Source organism: Bufo bufo, chromosome 1 (assembly GCF_905171765.1).
Source record: "Bufo bufo chromosome 1, aBufBuf1.1, whole genome shotgun sequence".
In the NCBI taxonomy this organism is placed as follows: Eukaryota; Metazoa; Chordata; class Amphibia; order Anura; family Bufonidae; genus Bufo; species Bufo bufo.
Genome location: NC_053389.1, coordinates 572,815,673 through 572,840,374, shown reverse-complemented (window position 1 = coordinate 572,840,374; position 24,702 = coordinate 572,815,673). Strand labels below are relative to the sequence as shown.

General features: G+C 42.3%; 1 protein-coding gene across 3 annotated transcripts in view; it reads right to left on the bottom strand.

Annotated features, from left to right (window-relative positions):
* The window catches only part of USP6NL (USP6 N-terminal like), a 131,867-nt gene that overhangs the window by 64,200 nt on the left and 42,965 nt on the right, over nucleotides 1–24,702 (bottom strand). Inside the window, exons 1-2 of one of the 3 annotated variants that reach the window (XM_040413231.1) lie at nucleotides 16,669–16,672; nucleotides 670–677 (exon numbers count right to left, since the gene is read on the bottom strand). The exons of the other annotated variants lie outside the window; for them this stretch is intronic. Coding sequence (XP_040269165.1) covers nucleotides 670–671 — 2 coding nt within the window. The 5' untranslated portion in view covers nucleotides 672–677; nucleotides 16,669–16,672. Of the gene's footprint in view, nucleotides 1–669; nucleotides 678–16,668; nucleotides 16,673–24,702 lie in introns of those variants that run through there. 3 annotated transcript variants of the gene reach the window in all.

The window sequence follows — 24,702 nt, the reverse complement described above, 5'->3', positions numbered from 1 at the left end:
AAATATATTTTTCATTAGACCTCAGATCAGACCCCCAATGATAATCAGACCTCAGCTCACAGCCCCAATCGGACCGTCCTACGCAACAATAAACCTACAGTGGGAAGGGATTTGAATCATATGGATTTGCACGAAAGAGCGTTGATCGATGGCACATTTACACAGGGCAATTATTGTGTACATGGGTTCGTTCCTCAGTCCATGTAAACAGGCCAGGACTTTAACTCACAAATTTATCCTCATAGATCTACCTGCTAATAAGTTAATAGACACCTTTTCTAAGCAGGACAGGTCACGATTCAGATGCCACTCAATTTATTAAGGGGTCATGCACACGACCGTAGGTATTTTGCAGTCCGCAAAACACGGATCTGCAAAAATACGGATGGGATCCGTGTGCATTCTGTGAAACAGAACAGCTGGCCCCTAACAGAACAGTCCTATCCTTGTCCGTTATGCAGACAATAATAGGGCATGTTCTATTTTTTTGCGGGACGTACTTCCGGACATACGAAAACGGAATGCACACGGAGTAACTTCCACAAAAAAAAAAAAAATGGACACGGAAAGAAAATACATTTGTGTGCATGAGCCCTAAGGCTTTCAACTTGGTTATTAAAAGTAAGCAGACAATATCCCTGAAGCCTACCATCACAAGAATCAAGAGACATAGCTGGCTGACAACACTGGAATGGTTATGTGCCACCAGTAACTGCCAAGTATCTTATCGCATTAGATTCGTGTTTACTTACCCAAATACAATGGAACCAAGTACTGATCCAGAAAAAAAGAAAGGTAGGCGTGCTACTTATTGCTATCAATATGCACACGCTATTAAGTTCAAAACCAGGAGAGAGAGGAGTTTTCATGTTCTAGACCAGTGGTGGCCAAACTCTAGAATGTGCTCTACTGGTAGACTTGGGAAAGTAGATCTTCATTTTAGAAGGGGCTGTCTGAGTGGGTTAAAAAAAATTGCCCAATGGAGAAAATGTGATGAAAGAATGAGAGAAGCATTACTTACAGTTTATTCCGCTGCTGTTCCTGCACCGCCGCTCTGGTCCTCTCCACCAGTTTCTGTTTATTTGGAGGCAGCAGTGATGTGCTTGTATACCCATGTGAACGCTGCAGCCAATTACTGGCTTCAGGGGAGTCATATTGAGAACAGCAATCAGCTGCAGCGGTCATTTGGGTATACAGATAGGTCATCACTGCATCTAAGTAGATCGATCATAGGGGAGACCAGAGCAGCAGTGCTGGAACTGCAGGGGAATGAATGGGCAAGTAACTTTTTTAAAAAAATTCTATCAAAATGTTCAACTTGGGCAACTTCTTTAAGCTTGTCATACACCTTCAAGATTTTATTGATACGCTGCAGTCCCTGGAAAACAATACTAGCGCAAATCAAGGGAGTCATTAAGTCACTTCTATGGAGGAGACATGGCGCTCACTGCTACAATGGTCATGTGAGGTACTGTCACCGTCGTTGGTAAGTAGGTGGGCCATATTATTGCTGGCTCTGCTCACATTCAGCCAAGGAGGCATGTTTACCCATTGTTATCTACCACTGTTGTTTATTCTGTATATACTGGATTAAAATTAAAAGCTTGTGACAAAAAAAAAACAAAACACAACAACCCTTTCCCCAAGACATACAGCGAGAACGCTCAGGCCGAATGTAAAGTTCATCAAGGGGCCCAGCTGAAGCCCCCGTAAAGAGGCAGAATTACCACCACTACGCCTGCGCAGGATTTCGGATGCAGGCGAGAGGAGGATCGGGGGTGTTTGCCGCTGATCGCGGCGCTGGGGGGGGTGGGGGGTAGCACTTAGCCTCGCCTCAGAGGCGATTTAGGCGATCTTGGAGGAGTTATTAGTTTTCAAATTTAGGCGGGCACGGCACTTCAGAGGGGCGTTCCTGGGCACCGTGGACAAAGAATAACGCCCCTCTGGGCTCCTTACAGCTTCATTTGAATATCATAAAGCGTTTTTTTGAAGAAATGACAAGACACAGAATAAAAAGAACAAGACATATGGATATAAGGTACTTTATTACACATGGATTCATTAAAAAAAAAAATTTGCTAACACTGACAAAAAAATTTTTTGCTAACACTGACAAAAAAAATAAAAAAAGGAGGGGTGTTATTTATGGGCATAATAATGGAAGAATGGCTTCACTCAGCAAGCAGACCCATTATATTTTGGTACATCGACAGACTTTAGATCCCTGCTAGAGTGGAAGACAACTGCAAATTCGTGATGAAACAAAAGCTAATCCTTTCAATGTCACCTCACCCTGTGTAAGCATGTGACGCTTAGCCAGTGCCCAAGCATCCACATATATCCAGCCCAGCCCTAAACAAGAATATATACACACACAGTTCAGTTTGTGGCTCAGATATTCATTACAAGCACACTTCTTTAAAAAGCCGGAATATGTACAGCCAGTGGAGAAAATCATAGGAGCAAATATTATATGTAGTCAGTCTGGTGCTGATATATACACTGTACAAAGTCTCACCAGCACCACTGGAGATGGCTTATATACAGTATGTATCCCAACTACAGCCATGAATGTCCCCGCGGGCTGCTTACATCTGGTAGACGAATTAAAAAATACAAGGGGACAAAATGCACCATGAAAGCTTACAATCCAATACTGTAACTGTATGCACTAGAAAAAGAGAGGCAGAACTGACAAAAGAGGTGGTAAGCAGGCTGTACTTCTATGGTTAGGCAGACGTTCCCTGCGTCAAGCTCTCCACATTGTCACTATGGATTGACAGCTGCAGTTCACAACAGTGCCCCGAGCTGCAAGGTGCCCGTACATGACAGCAAAGTCGACTGAACCCACAGATTGCAGAAAAAGTGCCAGACTCCTTTTTGCTTGTGAACATGTTGACTCTCCCTAGACAGATTAAGAAGAACTGGGCAGGGCGTGCTGAATTTCAAATATGCCCAATCCTTTTGTTCCGACATGAGATAAGCTGCTCCCATTGAAAACACATGCACACTTGGCCACACTGAACCTGAAGGCGGGAGGGGGATGCAGAGGAATATCCAGTCGACATTAATAAAATGAATGTGCCCTTTACCTGAATGTATTCCTCTAACTCCAGCTTAATAGATACAGTTACAGAACTTTGTTTCAAACACGTTGCTAGTAGCTCCAGCCATGGGTGGACTGGAAACTAAAAGTGGCCCCACGTTGCAGGTGGGTCCAAATTGAAAGAAGGCAACATAATTAGGCAGGGTAACAGAAGTAGGAGGGGTAGCAATACCATAGTGCAAAGCCATATACCTCTTGAGTAGAACCAAAAACCACAGTGCAGCCCAAAATACTGCCGTCTGGGTCACAGCATTAAACTCTATAGCTGTCCTAAGAGTGTGTCGATACCGTTGATTTCAGGGGGGCTGCTGGCCAGGTGTTTAGGAGAGAATCAGATCATTATGTACCCAGCTTGCGGCATTGAGAAGGGCTTGGGTGGCCACAGACAAAATGCACAAGAGGGAACCTCATTGAATTCTATGGGAGATTTTTCTAGGCCAGGAGGGAGTAGATAAGCTGTAATATCACCGATCGTGAACAATGGATCCTAGGTTAACTATAGACAGGTAATATCTTCTATTATAATCCTGCCTGTGATGCTAATGAGATGGCTACTGAAAAGTTACCTGTACAGAACAGGAAGTCTCAACTTACTATTAACTCCTTAAGGACACAGCCATATTTCACCTTAATGACCAGGCCATTTTTTGCAAATCTGACATGTGTCACTTTAAGTGGTGATAACTTTAAAACGCTTTGACTTATCCAGGCCATTCTGAGGATTTTTTTTTTGTCACATATTGTACTTCATGACACTGGTAAAATGAAGTAAAAAAAAATCATTTTTATTTATAAAAAAAAATTGCAAATTTACCAAAAAAATATATTTTTTAAAAGGGCAAATTTCCAAGTTTCAATTTCTCTACTTCTATAATACATAGTAATACCTCCAAAAATAGTTATTACTTTACATTCCCCATACGTCTACTTCATGTTTGGATCATTTTGGGAATGACATTTTAGTTTTTGGGGACGTTACAAGGCTTAGACTACTTTCACATTAGCATTTTTCTTTTCTGGCATAGAGTTCCGTCACAGGGCCTCTTTACCGGAAAAGAACTGATCAGGCATATCCCCATGCATTCTGAATGGAGAGTAATCCGTTCAGGATGCATCAGAATTTTTTCAGTTCAGTCATTTTGACCGATTAGGCAAAAGAGAAAACCGTAGCATGCTACAGTTTTATCTCCGGCGAAAAAAAACCTGAAGACTTGCCTGAATGTGTCGTATCCAGCATTTTTCCCCATAGGAATGTATTAGTGCCGGATCCGGCATTCAAAATACCGGAATGCCGGATCCGTCCTTCCGGTCTGCGCATGTGCAGACCTTTAAAAATGAGAAGAAAAAAAAATACCGGATCCGTTTTGCCTGATGACACCGGAAAAACGGATCCGGTATTGCAGTGCATTTTTTTGACTGATCTGGCATTTTTCAGACTGATCAGGATCCTGATCAGTCTTAAAAATGCCTGATCAGTCAGAAAAAATGACATGCGTTTGCATACAGTTTGCCTGATCAGGCAGGCAGTTCAGGCAACGGAACTGCCTGCCGGAATCAAACAACGCAAGTGTGAAAGTAACCTTAGAAGTTTAGAAGCAAATCTTGAAATTTTTCTGAAATTTTCACAAACCCAATTTTTAGGGACCAGTTCAGGTCTGAAGTCACTTTGTGAGGCATACATAATAGAAACCACCCAAAAATGTACCCATTCTAGAAACTGCACCCCTCAAGGTATTCAAAACTGATTTTACAAACGTTGTTAACCCTTTAGGTGTTCCACAAGAGTTAATGGCAAATGGAGATAAAATTTCTGAATTTAGATTTTTGGGCAAATTTTCCATTTTAATCCATTTTTTCCAGTAACAAAGCAAGTGTTAACAGCCAAACAAAATGCGATATTTATTTCCCGATTCTGTCGGACATGGTGCCAAAAAAAAAAAAAAGGCCATAAAAATCTGCCTTCCAGAAACCATACGGCGTTCCTTTCCTTCTGCGCCCTGCCGTTTGGTCATACAGCAGTTTACGACCACATATGTGGGGTTTCTGTAAACTGCAGACTCAGGGTAATAAATATTAAGTTTTGTTTGGCTGTTAACCCTTGCTTTGTTATTGGAAAAAAAAAACGGATTAAAATGGAAAATTTGCCCAAAAATTGCTGTTTTATCTGAGGGGTTAGGTCATGGGGTATTTTATAGAGCAAATTCTTACGGATGCGACGATACCTAATATGTCTACTAATATGTCTACTTTTTTTATTTATTTATGTTTTACACTATATTATCTTTTTATAAACAAAAAAACATTTTAGTATCTTCATAGTCTGTTTTTTGTTTTTGTTTTTAGACGGGATGAAAGGACGGTTTTATTGGCACTATTTTGGGGGGCATATGACTTTTTAAATCGCTTGCTATTACAATTTTTGTGATGTAAGGTGACAAAAAAATACCTTTTTTTGCACCGTTTTTTATTTTATTTTTTTGACCGTGTTCATCTAAGGGGTTAGGTCATGGGGTATTTTTATAGAGCAGATTCTTACGGACGCGGCAATACCTAATATGTCAACTTTTTTATTTATTTTAGTTTTAGTTAGGGGTGCACCGAAATTCCGGCGGCCGATAATATCGGCCGAAAATGGGCCTAATCCATTTCGGCCAATATTGGTACATATCGGCAGAAAATATGGGGTTTGGGATTTGTGGAATTTGTCACCCGCGCCGAGCGGGCGGTTTACTTTAAGTCACTGCATCTTTATTTTACCTTACAATCGTGACGCTCCAGTAACAACTCTGCAGGGAGAGCGGAGGGCGGCGTAACGTCACTTACTCACGTGACGCGCCTGCTCCGCCTCCTTCATTCATAAAGTGGGCGGAGCAGGTGCGTCACGTGAGTAAGTGACGTTACGCCGCCCTCTGCTCTGCCTGCAGAGTTGTTACTGGAGCGTCACGATTGTAAGGTAAAATAAAGATGCAGTGAGTGATTAGTCTGCTGTGAGCAGCAGGGCCGGGGCTGTTATGGGTAGGGGGATCGGTCTATGCACTGTTATGGGGAGGGGGGATCTGTGCACTGTTATGGGAAAGGGATCTGTGCACTGTTATGCCCATAACAGTGCACATATCCCCCCCCCTCCATAACAGCGCCACCACCAGTATGACATTTCATTCATGAAAAATAATTATTAATAAATCATAAAAACAAAGTTATTTTAAAAGTATTTGGGCAGAAAGGCAGTTTCGGTTTCGGTTTTCGGTCAAGGGCATCCTGAATTTTCGGTTTCGGACCAGAATTTTCATTTCGGTGCACCCCTAGTTTTAGTGTCTCAAGTCTGAGAACCATAGTTTATCAGATTGTCAGTGGCTACAACTTTTTTGTACTATGCCCGGGTTTTGCCCATGGTGTTATATGGCTTGAGGACTTGATCAGAGAGATCAACTCCTCAGATATACCAATTGTAGTCGATGATACAAATCGGGCTTGAGGACCGTTGCTGCGGTACCTCGCACAGGGACAGGGGTGATGCCGTTACCGTGAATTGTGGACAGTACAAGGACATCCCTCTTGTCCTTATATCTGACCAGCAACAGGCTTCCACTGGTAAGGGCACAGGTCGCACCCCTGGGGATAGGTACCTGGAGGGGGTCGGTGGTAGGAGGCCGTGTTAATTTTTCCGCACGGTCCCACAAGCTGACGTGGATCTGGCGGCGAAGGGACTGAACAAGGGAGATACTAGTATAAAAGTTATCCACGTACAGGTGATAACCCCTTATCTAGCAGCACCTCTTGGGGGTCTAGGGTCACACAGCTGTGCTGTTGGACCAGACACCCGATTAGGGTGATGCAATCAGAAACAGATTTTTTCTTTCTACCACTAACTTTCCCTGAATATCCCTGCCTAACCTAACCTTTCCCTAAATACCTGGGTGCACAGATGGGGGTGCTGGGGCAAAGATGGGGTGCTGGATCCTGAGCTCTGAACAGATGGGGGTGCTGGCTGGAGATCCGATGCAGCGCTCCCCTCTCCTCGGCTCCCGGACACAAAAGGAGGAGGAGAGGAGCGCTGCGATAATTTGAATGGCCGCCCGCCCCTGCAGCAATGAGAGCCGATCCTGAGAGGTGATGTCAGGAGACGTGGAGGAGGGCCGTAGGAGGGCAACAACCCAGCAGCAGGACCGCTACCTCCGCCTTTGTGCAAGGAGGAACAGGAGGAGGACTGCCAGAGCCCTGCAAAATGACCTCCAGCAGGCCACAAATGTTCATGTGTCTGCTCAAACGGTCAGAAACAGACTCCATGAGGGTGACTATGAGGGCCCCGACGTCCACTGGTGGGGGTTGTGCTTACAGTCCAACACCGTGCAGGACGTTTGGCATTTGCCAAAAAAACACCAAGATTGGCAAATCTCGCCACTGGCGCCCTGTGCTCTTCACAGATGAAAGCAGGTTCTCACAGGAGCACTGTGACAGACGTGACAGAGTCTTGAGACGCCGTGGAGAACGTTCTGCTGCATCTGCAACATCCTCCAGCATGACCTCTTTTGGAATTGGGTCAGTAATGGTGTAGGGTTGCATTTTCTTTGGAGGGCCGCACAGCCCTCCATGTGCTCGCCAGAGGTAGCCTGACTGCCATTAGGTACAGAGATGAGATCTCAGACCCCCTTGTGAGACCATATGCTGGTGCGGTTGGCCCTGGGTTCTTCCTAATGCAAGACAATGCTAGGACCTCATGTGGCTGGAGAGTGTGTCAGCAGTTCCTGCAAGACGAAGGCATTGATGCTATGGACTGGCCCGCCATTCCCAGACCTGAATCCAATTGAGCACATTCTGGGACATCATGTCTCGCTCTATCACCAACTTCACGTAGCATACAGAATGTAAAGGAGTTGGCAGATGCTTTAGTCCAGGTCTGGGAGGAGATCCTCAGGAGACGTCCCCCACCTCATCAGGAGCATGCACAGGCGTTTGTAGGGAGGTCATACAGGCACGTGGAGGCCACACACACTACTGAGCCTCATTTTGACTTGTTTTAAGGACATTACATCAAAGTTGGATCAGCCTGTAGTGTGTTTTTCCACTTTAATTTTGAGTGTGACTCCAAATCCAGACCTCCATGGGTTGAAAAATTTGATTTCCATTTTATTTTTGTGTGATTTTGTTGTCAGCACATTCAACTATGTAAAGAACAAAGTATTTCAGAAGAATATTTAATTAATTCAGATCTAGGATGTGTTATTTTTGTGTTCCCTTTATTTTTTTGAGCAGTGTATATAGATAGATAGATAGATAGATAGATAGATAGATAGATAGATAGATAGGAGATAAATTGTACACGATTGTTTGGTAAGGAACTAATAAAGAATAATTTGATTATTAATATGCTGTGTATTTATAATTTTGGTGTGTAGATTTGAATTGGTCATACACAGTGGTTATCTCTGTAAAGGTCTACTTAAAAGGGTTTTCCTAGAATTTGATATCCTCTGGATAGGTCATCAGTATCTGATCAGTGGGGGTCCAGCTCAGCCCCATTCTCTTCTATGGGGCCTAGATGCTCCTAGGCCACATGACACATCAACTGGCCTAGGGATAGCAGCCGCTGCCTTGTCAAACTGCTGATCGGCGGGGGTCCCAGGTGTCTGGCCCCACTGATCAGACACTGATCTAGGAAAACCCCTTTAAGACAGTTGCGTAAAATGTTCATTTAGGAGGAGGACACTGCAGACATCGCCTGCAGCCAATTGCTGACCTGTTCCCATTACGTCATGATAAATGGTTGCATGTGATTGGCTGCTGGTGGTGTCAAACTGGATTATTCAGCAAGACAGCCCAGCAGAGCATTGCAGGACGAAAGCAGGAGCGGGGAGCCAGCGCCGGGAAGCATGTAAGTAAGGCCTCTTTCACACAACCGTATGGCTTTTTCAGTGTTTTGCGGTCAGTTTTAAACGGATCCGTTGTTCAGTTTTTTGTTTCCGTTGTATTTCCGTTTAGTTTTTTCCGTTCCGTTTTTCCGTATGGCATATACAGTGTACAGTAATTTCATAGAAAAAATTGGGCTGGGCATAACATTTTCAATAGATGGTTCCGCAAAAAACGGAACGGATACGGAAGACATACGGATGCATTTCCGTATGCATTCCGTTTTTTTGCGGACCCATAGACTTTAATGGAGCAACGGAACGTGATTTGCGGCCAAATATAGGACATGTTCTATCTTTAAACGGAACGGAAAAACGGAAATACGGAAACGGAATGCATACGGAACACATTCCGTTTTTTTTGCGGAACCATTGAAATGAATGGTTCGGTATACGGCCCGCAAAACGGGAAAAAAAAACGGCCGTGTGAAAGAGGCCTAAAGGTGGATTTAGACGGGCCGATTATTCCCGATAATCTGGACGATAATTGGTGCGTCTAAATGCACCTGGAGCTTCCCTTTCCGGCCAAGTAGGAAGGTTTGCCAAAACCTCCCCCATTCTTGCACAACCCCTTTAAATATAGGTCTGGGCGGGATGCATTTTTGTGGCCTTGGTTATTGTAAAGCTGCTGGGACACAGATTTCTTTACACATCAGTCTCAAATGTAAAATAAGGCAAAATATAACTAGGGGAAGGAGAAGGGAGGAAGTGCTTGGATTTCTTCTTCAGTGCGTTTAGTGTAGCTTTAGGTGGTAGATGAAGCATATTGGCAAACTCCACTCAGCATGTCCTGTGCTCGCAGTTTGATTCCATTCCCGACATTTGGTTAGTGGGAGGGATGCAACTATATACATAAAGCGCCATACAAAATAGTAGAAAAAAAAAACTGGCAAATCCTATTATAAAACAGTTCAAATATTTAAAAATAATCTTTCCTGTGCACAATGGGGATTACTAAATATTTTTAAAACCTATCCAAAAAGAACCGATGTCCCTGTAGGATATTATTCTGGAATGAATTGCAGGGGGATGAAAGGGGGGACGTTTTTTTTGTGTTTTTTTTAAACTTCAGAACAACTATGTCCTCCAATTTTCTTTACTTTGAATACAGATCATTTGCTTCTAATCTTTAAAGTGTCAGCTAGTACACTGACATCTACACCACGAAAAACAGGAAACTATGTGGGAACTCCAGCCGAGATCTTACAATGTCTCCATACTTCAAAGTGGACAGAATGCCAAAGCTTCAGACTGTTTTCCCCAGCCTTTCCCTTTTTTCCTCAGATATCTAAAAGTGCGATGATCAGACGCTCTTCATTTTACTAACGTTCTATTCATATACAACTGCCACGAGAGATCTTAATTTCCAGCGTGTACAAGACATTCGTCTCAATAGTCAGCTTTTCTGACAGTGCAAGGGTGAAGATTCACACAGAAAAAAAAAAAAAAACACAAAAAGTTCAAGGTTTCTGAGTAATCTCTACACTACCATGTTATAAATTGTGTGTATGACACGAGGCCAAATAACAATGACGCCCTTCCAGGCTCAGAAATAATGTCAACAGAGCTCATGCCACACGTGACAGCAGAAGACAAGGTTGCCATCTGTCACCTACTAAATGAGCGTCATTAAAACAAATATGTATCAGGTATCAGATACATACAAAAGTTCCACGTTTGAAATTTTTCATTTAAAGAAATGTATGAATTTGTCAATGTAACCTATAAAATATGTACAATAAATTCTTCAAAATTTCAAAATGTGAACTTTTTGAAGGCCCTTCGTACGACTAGATGAAAGTTGCAGGACTGATGGTCTTCTAAAAGACAATTAAGAAACACTAACCATAGGATTAGGATAGAATATAAAAAATAAATAAAAAATTCAAAGAAAATGACTAGGTCGGTCAGATATCAATTAGTGCAGTTGATAGAAATGTGGAAAGCTTGAGTTAACAGTCATTTCTGGTTATATTTGAAGGTTATTGAATAGGAGGCCAATTGAGATGATAGTATGCTAGTGATGCCATGCAGCGCTCTAAGTCCTCTTTTTTGAAAAACTGTTTGTTAGAGGGTTCCAATACATACTGAGCCATGTGCTGTCCACATTTTATTCTCATGTGTAAGATTGTCTTCACTTGTAGCTTTGTTAAACATCTCTAGACAATGTACACAGAGACCCCAACCTCACTGGAGGGAGGAAGACAAAAGGTGGACCTTCTATGTAAGGCTACTTTGACACTAGCGTTTTTACTGGATCCGGCAGGGTCCAGCAAAAACACTTCTGTTACCGATAATACAACCGTCTGCATCCGTTATGAACGGATCCGGTTGTATTATCTTTAACATATCTTTACCATTGCCGAGACGGATCCATCATTAACTCCATTAAAAGTCAATGGGGGACCGATCCGTTTTCTATTGTGACAGATTGTGTCAGAGAAAACGGATCCGTCCCCGTTGACTTGCATTGGGGGTCATGACGGATCAGTCTTGACCAGTTTCCCAGGACGAAAAGCAAAATACAGCATGTTGTGGTTTGCTCTCCGGTATGGGAACGCAACCAAACAGAACAGAAGGCATTTTGGAGCACTCTGTTCTGTTCAGTTCAGTTTTGTCCCCATTAACAATGAATGGGGACAAAACTGAAGTTTTTTTTTCCCGTATTGAGACCCTATGATGGAACTCAATACCAGAAAACAAACGCTAGTGTGAAAGTAGCCTAAATGGGCTGACCCATCTCAACATTTATGGCGCATAGCTAGGATATGCCAATCTCTAGAGCAAGCTGCTACCTCCAGTATCCTCTCCATTCAGTACTATGGGACTTGGTTGTTTTTGGACGTCCCATAGCAGTTAAAGGGTCACCAGAATTAACCCTATTAAACTAGCTGACATTAGCGATGTGCTAATGTCAGCTGAACCTAACTAGCCTATTCCTACTTTTATCTATGCCCCCGTTACTCCAGAAATATTACTTTGGCATATTATAAATTAGTCTCTAGGAGCAGGGGGGGCATTGCCCCTGCTCCTAGAGGCTCCGTTCTCCCACCTCTGGCCACGCCCTGCTACACTAGATTGACAGGGCCAGGCAGCATTGGTCTCCTACTGCCGGCCTTGTCTGGCGTGTAAATCTCGCGCCTGTGCCATCCCGTTCAGTATTCGGCGCAGGCGCAGTGAGTTAAGGGCGCTCGCCAGCTTCCTCACTGCGCCGAATACTGAACGGCGTGAGATTTTCTCAGCGCACAGGGCCGGCAGTTGGAGGTGAAGGCTGCCTGGCCATGTCAATCTAGTGTAGCAGGGCGTGGCCAGAGGTGGGAGAACGGAGCCTCTAGGAGCAGGGGCAACGCCCCCCCTGCACCTAGAGGCTAATTAGCATATTATAAACATTATATTTCTGGAGTAACGGGGGCATAGATAAAAGTAGGAATAGGCTAGTTAGGTTCAGCTGACATTAGCACATCGCTAATGTCAGACAGTTTAATAGGGCTAATTCTGGTGACAGGAACCCTTTAATGGAGAAAGAGCGACGTGCAAGTGCCGCCAACTCTCATAAATGTGGGAATGCCAGGAATAGCCAAGTCAGTGCTGGCTATTTTCAGAACTCCCACAGTGATGAATGGAGGGTGGCGACATATGTATAGCTGCTCTCCCTTCAATTCAGGGGCCCTGTTCTGGAGTTAGGCGCAGGTCCCAGAGGTAGTACCCGCACCTATGACACTATAGGCATAAAATCGCTAGGAGACGCCGAGATGGGTCAACCCTTTTAAAGCAATCAACAAGTTTGTTCATGGGTGGTATCTCATTCATTTGGAAGCTGCTGAGCTGCAATACTGAATACATACCATAGAGAATAGTGTCACTCCTAATCCAAGACAACCCCCCTACTACTAATGTCTTGTAACCTATGGATGTGAGAGTCACTGATAAAGATCCATGAAGTGTACAGAAGATACAGGTAAGGTAAATCATTAAGTGCGTTTTACAGTGGAGGAAGACTGTATGAGGAAGTGTTTGTCACACGCATATTAGTTTCCAATTGAGGACAAATTGACTCATTCACAATAAGGGGAAGTTCCAAAATAACTAAATGCATACCAACTACGGTATTTAAATGGACATATTAGGGCAGCACGCACAGTATGTGACAGTCCGCTAAGTCGCGTTTTATTTAGTACAAAGATATATAACCGAGCCATCATCCTGATTTACATGTCAAATCACCATACTAGAAATACCTTTATTCAATCTGACACGTGCTTTAAGTACATTTCACGTCTTCTACAGAAAATACTGATCATATCATGTATTTTGCTGAGCAGCTGATGACAAAACATAAAAACATAAGAGCTGACGGAAAAAATGTACCCAATGATATAAAAGATTAAACCACGCAAAAAAAATTAAACATTTTCGTCTTCTCCTGGGCAAAAACCCTTTGTCCTCTACTAAATCGGATTTGTAATCCGCACACTCGAAGTCAGAATTGTTGTAACACGTCACAGAATTCTGCTCTGCATAAGTATGCCTAAATGAATTAAGCACTTGGAAAGCACTGAATAATTTTGAACAGAACGAGTTTTACTTTAACAATTACCTGATCTACATCAAAGTTTTCGTAGATAAAAGTAGGAATAGGCTAGTTAGGTTTAGCTGACATTAGCACATCGTTAATGTCAGCTAGCTTAATAGGGTTAAATCTGGTGACAGAATCCCTTTAAAAAAAAATATATATAATATCTATGTTCACTTCACACAAGGTTGTTGTACATTCACCATACAACAGCCCTTACCTAGAGTTGTCAGCAGTTTAGCATGGTCATAACTGCTTTGGAAATGGCACTGTTTACAGAATTAAAGGGAATCTGTCAGCAAATTTATATTTAGTTCACTTTTGTCTTGTATCAGTACACCACATTATTCCCATTAATGTGACCCCCTCAGATAACAAGCGCCATTTCTACAGAGAATGATTACAGCTTAGTGATCTCTACGTATAAAAGGAAAAATGGTAGGGATAAAATAATAGTCTCCTACTTTCTACTCTGTGGGTTTTTATGACGCTCTGCCTTGTAATTAACCTCAAAGACTCCTGGCATAATGAGAATACATCAATGAGCTTCCTGGAAGATAAAGCATCCATTATACTGTACCATTGAAGAAAAAATACGTCTTAATGGGTAATGTGCCAATTACAAAATTATTACATCATCATTTATTGGTCCGTATATGCTTAGGGAAAATATGTAAAAGGTAACGCTAAAGAACATTTTTCCAATATGACAATCTTGTTCTGATCAAGGCATACAGGCAAGTTCCGGATCAATCATTGTATAATGCTACAAATTTAGTGATTGACACTTTTTGTAGGAACACAAGACTTCTTGAGACTACTTCTTCTTGGGAAGATTCTTAGGTTTATTCAGAGACAGTCTTTTATACCCCAGAAAACAAAGGAATAATTAGTATTGTAATTCAAATTTTTTGCAGTGTGCCGCAGTACATAGACTTCAATGTTTACACACAGATTACATCATTAATATATTATTATTCATAATACATGACATCACGAATAGTTCACTATTCATATCCATTGATCAGCATAAGTTACACCTCCAACAATTTCTAATTGGATAAAAAGTTGATCAATAAGACTGCATGCATACATGCATGTTTTTATTCTGCTGAAAAATGGCTCCCAAGTGCCCAGCTGGGGACAGGTCGTCAATAAAAATATCTCGGGAAAACCCCTTTAAGACAGGGGAGAGGGCTGCTTTAGCTGCCCATATCTTGAGATTGAATGCCATATCTCTAGCTGCGACCAATGATTTCAAACATTGCCTAGAAACCTACATAGATCCTTGGGAAAATATAGATATCTATTTCATAAAAATGCTTATATACATTTACTCTGTAAAACTGATTTTTATATTTGCAAATTCATTTTTATGATCAAAATTATGTCCATATTTATAGCCTCTGTTCCCAACAATTGATGTATCGATATACCTTAGTATAGTTTATATTTTATATAGATTTTTATTTTCTTATGTTTATATTTTTTATTTTTAATAAATAAATATATATTCTTTTATAGTTATAAATGATTGCATATGAAATGAAAATTTATGAATGACAGCACTTTGAGTAGGACAAACCAAAAAACGATTTAAATGTCTCTATAAATAGAGAATTGGAGATCTATATAATGGACTTCACAAAGACACCATTCCGGATTAAGATCCGGCTTTTCTGATAGACCGACACAGGATAAAAGGGGAATAGGATGAGAATATGCTTGACCACTGAGGAAGGAGCGAGTCGAGCTCCGAAACATGTTTGGGTGAACAAGCATTTGAAGACTACAACCACACCACTGGAGCGCTTCAAGAAGATTTGAATGTAAAGATACTCACGAATATCTATAAAGCGGAACCCCGGCAGCTGGAGCAAAGAAGTGATAAGGCGATTCAAACACTGAAGGGGCGTTGCAAACATTAAACAGAGACGCCGCCATAACATGTGGCACGCCGACTTTTCAAGCAAGCTGTGATCGGAGGGCCCGAACCATAAAGGTCAGTCTGTTCTCGGAACAAGAGCGGGACGCCGCACCTGTTAACAGCTGAATCGTGAGTACAAAATCTAAATGTGTACAACAAAACGGGAATATATTTGAATATCTTCTTTGTATAAAAAGGAAAAGAGACATCCAGTGATTAATTACAAGTCACGCAAATAGCGGCATACTAAGAACATTGTTGCTACACTGTATGGCTATATTTTTTCCTCGAACAAATAGTGGAGTATACTACATGGGAACTATTACATTGAACTATTGATACATCGAACTATTACCATCAATTCCATTTTAAAGGATACTCCTGCTTTTATTCTAGTTATTAACCATTTGCTGCTTACGTTGCTGCTATCCTCCAATCGTATTTATCAATTGATACTGCTGTTATTTATGAATGGTCTTATATATTGATATTGCTGCTAGAAATTATTTATATGAAGTATACCAAATATTCGTTATTTTGAACTGTATTTTAACATTTATTTAATAAAATTGCCTCCCATGAGCCTATAAATAGAGTGCCTGCTCATTAATACTTTATTTTAATGATTTCAAACGATACCAGGATCACAGCATTATATCAATTACATCAGAATCTATCGCTGTTAGAAAGCGGGATGGCAGCGAATGCAGGTTTCACGGCTTTATTTCTGGAAGAAATGTTCACCGCTTTCCCATTCACAATAAGCCTACAGTTCTCATGTACATGGCCAGCTTTAAGAGTCATTATGGAAGGGCAGATTTTGTTGATGGGCACCAGGACAAAAGAAAGTTTTTTTAATATGATAGTTAGTTCCCACACAGTTTATTTGTTGGCAGTGCATCCCTGTATACAAAGTAAGACACTCTGCTGTCAAAAAAAGGATTTTTGATACCACATAAAAGATCCGAATACCTGACAGACTCACAGCTCACAGCCATGGAGAAAAAAAAAACTCCCGGGCTGTGAGCTCTGCACTGCCATTGGACAGCGCTACAGCCTGGGAGAAGGAACGCCCAGGGAGAAACAGGGCCGACTCCGCCCTGGTGAACCGATAGTAGCAATTACCATACAGCGCGGGAGAAGGTAACGGGTCCACAGCGGGCGAACAGAGCGGCGTCCAGGGATAATAGTAAGCGCAGCGAGATCCCTGGGCACCGCTCTACATGTCCAGATAGTTATCTTACAATGTTCGGACCCATGAAAGGTCCTCTTTAAGGTGGTCATACACATTAGTCTTTTGTTGGCCGAACCTGTGGGGAGCTCCCCACACAGATGATGTCGGGGAACACAAGAGTTGGGCGATTAATATTTTCGCCCGATCCTTTTTCTTTTTTTTTCTCACTGGAGAACAAAACACCTTCCTGTCTGGCAGCAGCTTTCTTTACTCTCCCCTAGAAGCCAAATGTGTCTGTGTATTGGGAAGCCAGGAGGGCATCGGGAAAGCTAGCTGTCAGCCAATGACCATTCAGCTGACAGCATTTTAATGTGTATAGGCAACTTTAACCCCTTAAGGTCCTCAAATGTGACCACAGCATCTGTCAGTCCGGAAGGCCGAAGTCGCGCGCTTCCGCTCCGGTAACAGCATTCCCCGGGCTGAGATCGAAGAACCCCGTTACATCGCTGAAATAGACTGAAGCCTCAAGCAGGTTTCGGTGTCTATTTCAGGAATATACCAAAACAGGCCACTAGTGGCAGCAGTTGTATAGTTATATTGCAAATTAAGTGTTCAATGATGGCTATATAGCCTTCAATTAAACACAATGGGCAATCTAATGATTGCCAGTTGTTGTCCAAAAAAAAATAAAAAAATATATAAAATAAAAGTTTCCTTAATTAAAAAAATAATAATATATAGTTAACCAAAAAATAAACATCATGGCATCGCAGTGTGCGAAAATGCCCTTTACAATTAAAATAACAATATTAATACGGCAAATGGCGTAACGGGAAAAAAAATAAAAACAGCCAATTTGCCTTTTTTTGTCACTTGTCAACTACCCGATAATGTTTTTATAAAAAGTGATCAAAAAAGTCGCACACAGTTCAAATTGGTTTCACTGAAGAGAACAGATCGTCCCACAAAAAATGAGCCCTCACACAGCCCCGTACACATAACTACAAAAAAGTTATTGGGGTCAGAATAAGGTCATAAACATATTTTTTCTTCAAAGGTTTTAATATCTTTTTCTGTATTAAAATGCAAGAAAAATTATACAAGTGAGGTATCGTAACCGTACTGACCTGGAGAATGAAGATAACAGGTCAATATTACTGCATAGTGTACAGAGTAAAAAATAAAAACCTTTATCAGAATTGCGTTTTTCCCCCAATTCTACCCCATTTGGAATTTTCCCCCCCGCTTCCTACTACATGGTATGCAACCTTAAATGGTGCCATTAGAAAGTACATAAGGCTATGTGAATAGAAAAATAAAAAAAAGTTAAAACTATGGCAGGGAGTGAAAAACGAAAACGCTAAAATGGAAAATCTCAGGGCCCTGAAGTGGTTAAGGCCCCTTTACAAGGGATTACACACTTATACCTGATAATTGGCCTGTGTAAAGGTGCCATAGATCACATGATGACCTTTTTTCTGGGCAGCAGTTCGTGCTGTGTACACAAGGATCTCGTTACTTGCGAATTTTTTTTTACGTTTGTTAATCTGCAGCATACAGATGTCTTTATGGTTAGATTGTTTATAGCTGATCTATACATCCATTTTGATCTGAAAGTAGGAGAAGAGACCGGCGCTCCATAGTATAAACCATCCTCAAATGGTGATGCTAACGAGGAAGTTCTAAGTGCTCACCAGACCAAAAAAGAAACATGAACATATAGAGCAGCGATAAGCAATAAAACCAGTAGACACACTCACTGGGACTAAATGTATTCCTTACTTGTGTATTTGACCAAAACTTTGTACACCGATTCGTTTGAACATTTAAAAAGGGTTATCCGAGACTGATGACTTCTCTTCAGATACTGATGACTTATTCAGATTGGTGGGGGTCCGAAACCCGGGTGTCGGACCCCCACCGATCAGATACTGATGACCCAGCACCCAGTGGATAAAGATTATACTTTTTATTCTGCTCCTCATTCTTCTTCTAGCCGCATAGATCATATTTTGCTCCAACAACCGGCTCTTTCGTGGCTGGACTCGGTACATATTGCACGAGAATCCTCTTCACACTCCTCAACAGTCCTTCCATGGTGAGTGGGCACCCCACTTTCCCCCTCTTCTAAAGCCATCCTTCACGGCCCACCACACGTTGGCAATATTAGCAGCCATAAGTCGCCATACCTCTCTAATTGATCCCAAAGGTCCTCTGGTTCCAATCACTAATCAGCCTCGCTTCTCTCCGGGGAGCTCTCCACACCCTTTCATTCAGGGCACAAAGATTCGTCCACTCAAGATTTTACCATGACCTTTCGGGACCCTCCCTGAAGTCTCTACCTCAACTGCTCAGGACCCCTTCCCCATCACCACGTAATTCCTTTGAATAGATACAGCTCCAGCATTTTCACTCCTACATGAGTAAGACCCACACACTGACCCGAAACCTTACAAAATTCAAACAGATGTGCATAACCCCCTCAGCGGTTTTTAGAAACATATCAACTGTATACAAATTACTCATACATCACCGCTCCATGCACTCCCTCCCCTGCTGTTGGGCCTGGGAACAGGACTTAGGTATACACCTCACCCAATCCCAATGGAATAGGACATTTCTCCTGACCCATAAAGCATTGATTTCATCTAAGGCCCAAGAAACAAGCTATAAAATCTTAACCAGGTGGTACAAAGTGCCCACGTTGCTTCACAAGTGGTTTCCGAAAGTGTCTGATCGCTGTTGGAGATGTCATACAGAGGGGGGTACGATGGTCCATATTTAGTGGCAGTGCACTGTCCTGCGCCCTTTTTGGAACTTTGTACACAAGGTAATCAAAGAAGTAACGGGCATACCTGTACAGAACACCCCTGAAGCCCTTCTACTTTTTGTACTTGACCTGAATATCCCTGCCTACAAGAATTCACTTTTAGGCTGAGTTCACACGGGCGAGATTTCCGCGCGGGTGCAATGCGGAGGTGGAACGCATTGCACCCGCGCTGAATCCGGACCCATTCATTTCTATGGGGCTGTGTACATGAGCTGTGATTTTCGAGGCACGCAGGCTGGTGTGTGTACGCAGGCGCGATCTAACGGCACGGCGGGGCGCAGAAGATTGGCATGAACGATGCCCGGAGGATTGAATTGCGCAGGCGCAGGATCAGGACTGGGGAGAGTTCTAGCCGCCGCCCAGCGAAGTGAATATTGATGAGCTGGGCGGGGCTTCAAACGGCAGTTGGGAAGGCTGGCTGGGCGCATTTTCACATGAAACGCCGCCCTTGGGCAGATTGTCTGACCGGAGAAGCAGGTTTATAAAACTTTATATTTCGATCTTTATAAGGTGGACAGGGGGGATACTTATATGCTTTTAAAAGACTGTATAAGACCTGTAATGTGATATATCTAACTATATATGCTGTTTTGGCCTGTCAGTGTCCCTTTAAGCATTGCGTGAAAATCACAGCATGCTCTATATTGTGCATTTTATCACACAACGCAGGCCCCATAGAAGTGAATGGGGCTGCGTGAAAATCGCAAGCATCTGCAAGCAAGTGGGGATGCGGTGAGATTTTCACGCACGGTTGCTAGGAGACGATCGGGATGGAGACCCGATCATATTATTTTCCCTTATAACATGGTTATAAGGAAAATAATAGCATTCTTAATACAGAATGCATAGTACAATAGCGCTGGAGGGGTTAAAAAAAACGTAAAAATTTTTTAACTCACCTTAATCCACTTGCTCGCGCAGCCGGCATCTCTTCTGTCTTCTTCTTTGCTGTGTACAGGAAAAGGACCTGTGGTGACGTCACTCTCCGGTCATCACATGGGCCATCACATGATCTTTTACCATGGTGATGGACCATGTGATGACCGGAGTGACGTCACCACAGGTCCTTTTCCTGTACACAGCAAAGAAGAAGACAGAAGAGATGCCGGCTGCACGAGCAAGTGGATTAAAGGTGAGTTAGGCTACTTTCACACTTGCGGCAGGACGGATCCGACATGCTGTTCACCATGTCGGATCCGTCCTGCGGCTATTTCGCCGTGCCCCGGGCAGCCGCTCCGTCCCCATTGACTATAATAGGGACGGGGCGGAGCTCCGGCGCAGCACGGCGGTGCACGGCGAAAGCCGCTGGACTAAAAAAACCTGACATGCAGTAATTTTAGTCTGGCGGCTTTCGCCGTGCACCGCCGTGCTGCGCCGGAGCTCCGCCCCCGTCCCTATTATAGTCAATGGGACGGAGCGGCGGCCCGGGGGCACGGCGAAATAGCCCGCAGGACGGATTCAGACATGGTGAACAGCATGTCGGATCCGTCCTGCCGCAAGTGTGAAAGTACCCTTAATATTTATTTATTTATTTTTACCCCTCCAGCCCTATTGTACTATGCATTCTGTATTAAGAATGCTATTATTTTCCCTTATAACCATGTTATAAGGAAAATAATACAATCTACACAACCCCGATCCCAAACATGCCGATTTTTCTCACGCGCGTGCAAAACGCATTACAATGTTTTGCACTCGCGCGGAAAATCACGCATGTTCCCGCAACCTTAAAATATATGATCCAGGCAGCTAAGGCAGTCATACCACGACACTGGAAATCCACCTCTCCCCCTCACCGGAGAATGGTTTGAAGAGTTCGCCCTATAGCAGAGAATGGAGGACCCTATTAGGGTCCATTCACACGTCCGTTTTTCTTTCCTGATCTGTTCCGTTTTTTCTGGACCAGATCTGGACCCATTCTTTTCCAATGGGTCCTGGAAAAAACGGACAGCACAATGTGTGCTGTCAGTTTCCGTTGTTCCGTTCCGCATCTCCGTTTAAATATAAAACATGTCCTATTCTTTTCCTGAAAAATCGGATCCTGGTACAATACAAAGTCAATGGATCCGCAAAAAACGGAAGACATTCGGATGTCATTACGTATGTCATCCGTTTTATACGGAATCCGTTCCTGGAAAATGACATTTAATTTTTTTTATTTTATTTTTTTTAAAGAAATCCAAACAACTTTATTTGCTTATTGAAATTTATACATGTTTCCGTTTTTTGCGATCGCAAAAAACGATGACATACGGAAACATTTTCAGGAACACGGATCCGCAAAAAACGGACCGAAAATCGGATTATAGAAAAATACCGACATGTGAATGTAGCCTTAGTGTGACACCCTCAGATTCCTCACGAGTTTTGAAGACCTGGGGTTTATGGGATATGTTTCGCTACTTCAGGTCATTCTGAAACGTACAAATGTAAAATACTACATAACTAGTCTTTAACCTCTTCTTAACCTTCCGCCTCTCCATCCCCCCGTCTTTTGATTTTCTTTAATTGTCTTTTGTCAATGGTTACATTTTGTATTTTCGTTGGAGTTTTGCATCCATGCCATCACGTGGTTTTGTTATATTTGAGCGCTAGATGTTCTACATGCTCTCTCTTCATGTATGACTATTATACGCACTACCAAATGTTACTGGAAAGATCATCTCATACTAAAAACCTCAATAAAAACTTGAATGAGAAAAAAAAAATTAAAAATGTAAACAGCTGGACAACCTCTAATATTTTATTCATGGGACAACCCCCCTTTAATCATCAGCTTGAAATAATTTAGAATCATGCAGAGCAGAAAATCATTTCGACTGAGCCAAATTCTGGAAACGTATGGCAAAAAGCTTTGTGAATACAAATGAAAGGGAAAAAAGTTGGATATTTCCAGCGACACAATAGAACATTCAGTTCTTACAGGAAGAAAAGATGAAGGATTGAAACAACCTCAACTGAACCCTGATTTTTACTGAAAAAGTTATGCAGTTTCATGAAAGACAAGAACTAAATATGTCTGGCCTGAAAAAAGTTCTCAAAGGGAAGTGGGCAGAACAGGCAACGCAAGGCTCTAATAAGCAGGGGCAGAAAGGTGCTACACATCGCAGTGACAGCACAGATGACCCTAAACTCATGTTATTATGTTACAAGTAGGTTAACATTAATACATTTACTTTTTATTATCCATTATATTTTTTTATTCTAGAACATAGTACAATTTTTTAAAATTTTGCATTTCTTATTTTTTTTTTTTTTTTTATCCCCGCAAGATGTAGGTGTCTAGTTGCGGGTAGTGTCTACTTCCTCATTCACTTTAATGGGGAAAATACTATAAATATGCCTTATTTGTTAAAGAAAACCCCCTTCACACACAGTAAAAAGTCCATACAGATTTGAGTATATTGCAGATTTAAAAATCTACACCGCTCCTTATTTACATAGGGCTGGAAAAAACCACTTGATTTTGGTCTAGCAAAAAATAAATAAAAAATACGTCTAAAAACACTTAACATTTGCAAGTATGGTACTCAGCATCCAAGTTTCTCAATGTTCTGTACATATATCTCTATCCTACTTGCAAGAGTTTCCCCCATTTCAAACCATTCCAAGTATTGCATTGTTACTAGAGCCTGAACAAGCAGCTCTTTGTAACGAGACAACTGATCCATTGTTCACCACAAGTCTCAGTAAAGACAGTACAAGTGCAGCCGCTCTTACTTGTATGTATTCATGTAGAGAATAGAATAAAACATCATGTTACTGAGGGTTACATGAGCTGTATGTGTGCATGAGCGCATTATTCTGCCACAGCGTTTCACAAGGTTACTAAGACAAGCACCTCTGGGCTATGATTAGACTCTGCATATTATACTGCGCTGCTTCTATTTAGATACCTCTGCACTGATTCATGTGTGAGGTTTACAGTGCTGGGAGTAGGCCCATGCAACCCTGTAATACACAAATCGCAGATAATACGGGCATGAGCATCAGACCTGGAGCACGGATCGATGCAAGAAGGTGGGCTAGTGTGATGATTCATGTGGATGGTATGCACGATGAGAAGTGGACAAACGGGGGGAGGCAGCGTGTTGCTCTGGGCAAGGTTCTGCTGGGAAGCACTGGGTCCTGGCATTCATTAGAATTTTACTTTAACATGCAACACCTACCTAAACACTGCTGCAGACCAAGTACACCCCTTCAAGGCAACGGTGCAGACAAATGCGTCCTACAACAGTGCAATAATTGTTCTGTAATGGTTTGTAGAATAAGGTTCTCCACATCTCAATCCAATCATGCAACTGGGGGATGGGCTAGAAAAAGAAGACCGATACATGGAGGCCCCACCTTGCCATTTAAGACCCTTTTACATGGGCCAAGTGTGCAAGCAATCATTAGGAAGAAACCGTTTGTTCTAATTAACTGCCTGCTCATTAGAGGAGGTGCAACAATCACCTCTGATGTATGGTGACAAGCTGTAGATTCATTGCTTCTGGGCAGTACATCCCTATTTAGACAACGCACACTGCCAAAAAACAATGGAGGACATTTATCGAGACCAGCATTTTCATCATTGGTCTTGATTTCCCCTGTGCACCCGGAGGATGCAGAGGCAAGGCCTCCCAGATGTGGTGCTTCCTCCAGGCTGGACTTGTGACAGACTATAAATGTTATATGTGTGGACAGGAAGCCATTTTCTCTGTCTATTCCGATGGAAGCCTCAATGTTCGTGTCATAGGAATTAATAGAGAAGTAACCGACTTCCTGTCCTGTGTCAGCTGGAGATCAGAGTACTGGTCACATGACACAGCTGAGGATCAGAAGGTGGGTTATAACTCACAAATACAGTCACTGATGAGAAGATTACATTCACTACAGATCACATCATGTACCTGTCTAACAGGTCAGAGAATAAACATTTTTGTGGGAGTTCTTCTTTAAGAGATGGCCCATCCTTAGGATAGGTCATCACTAGCAGATCGGTGGGGTACTGACCACCACACACTCCAGAGGATAGGCAATATTTTAATAAAAAGGTAGACAACCCCTTTATGAATAAGAAAAAGGAAAAAAATACTAACTTGTGAACACTGTCAGGTACATTGCAGGTGTGCCTTCAGTGTATGTATGAAGTTTATTTTTCCCTAAGTGTGACATATGATCAGATGTGCCCGGTGTAAATTAGA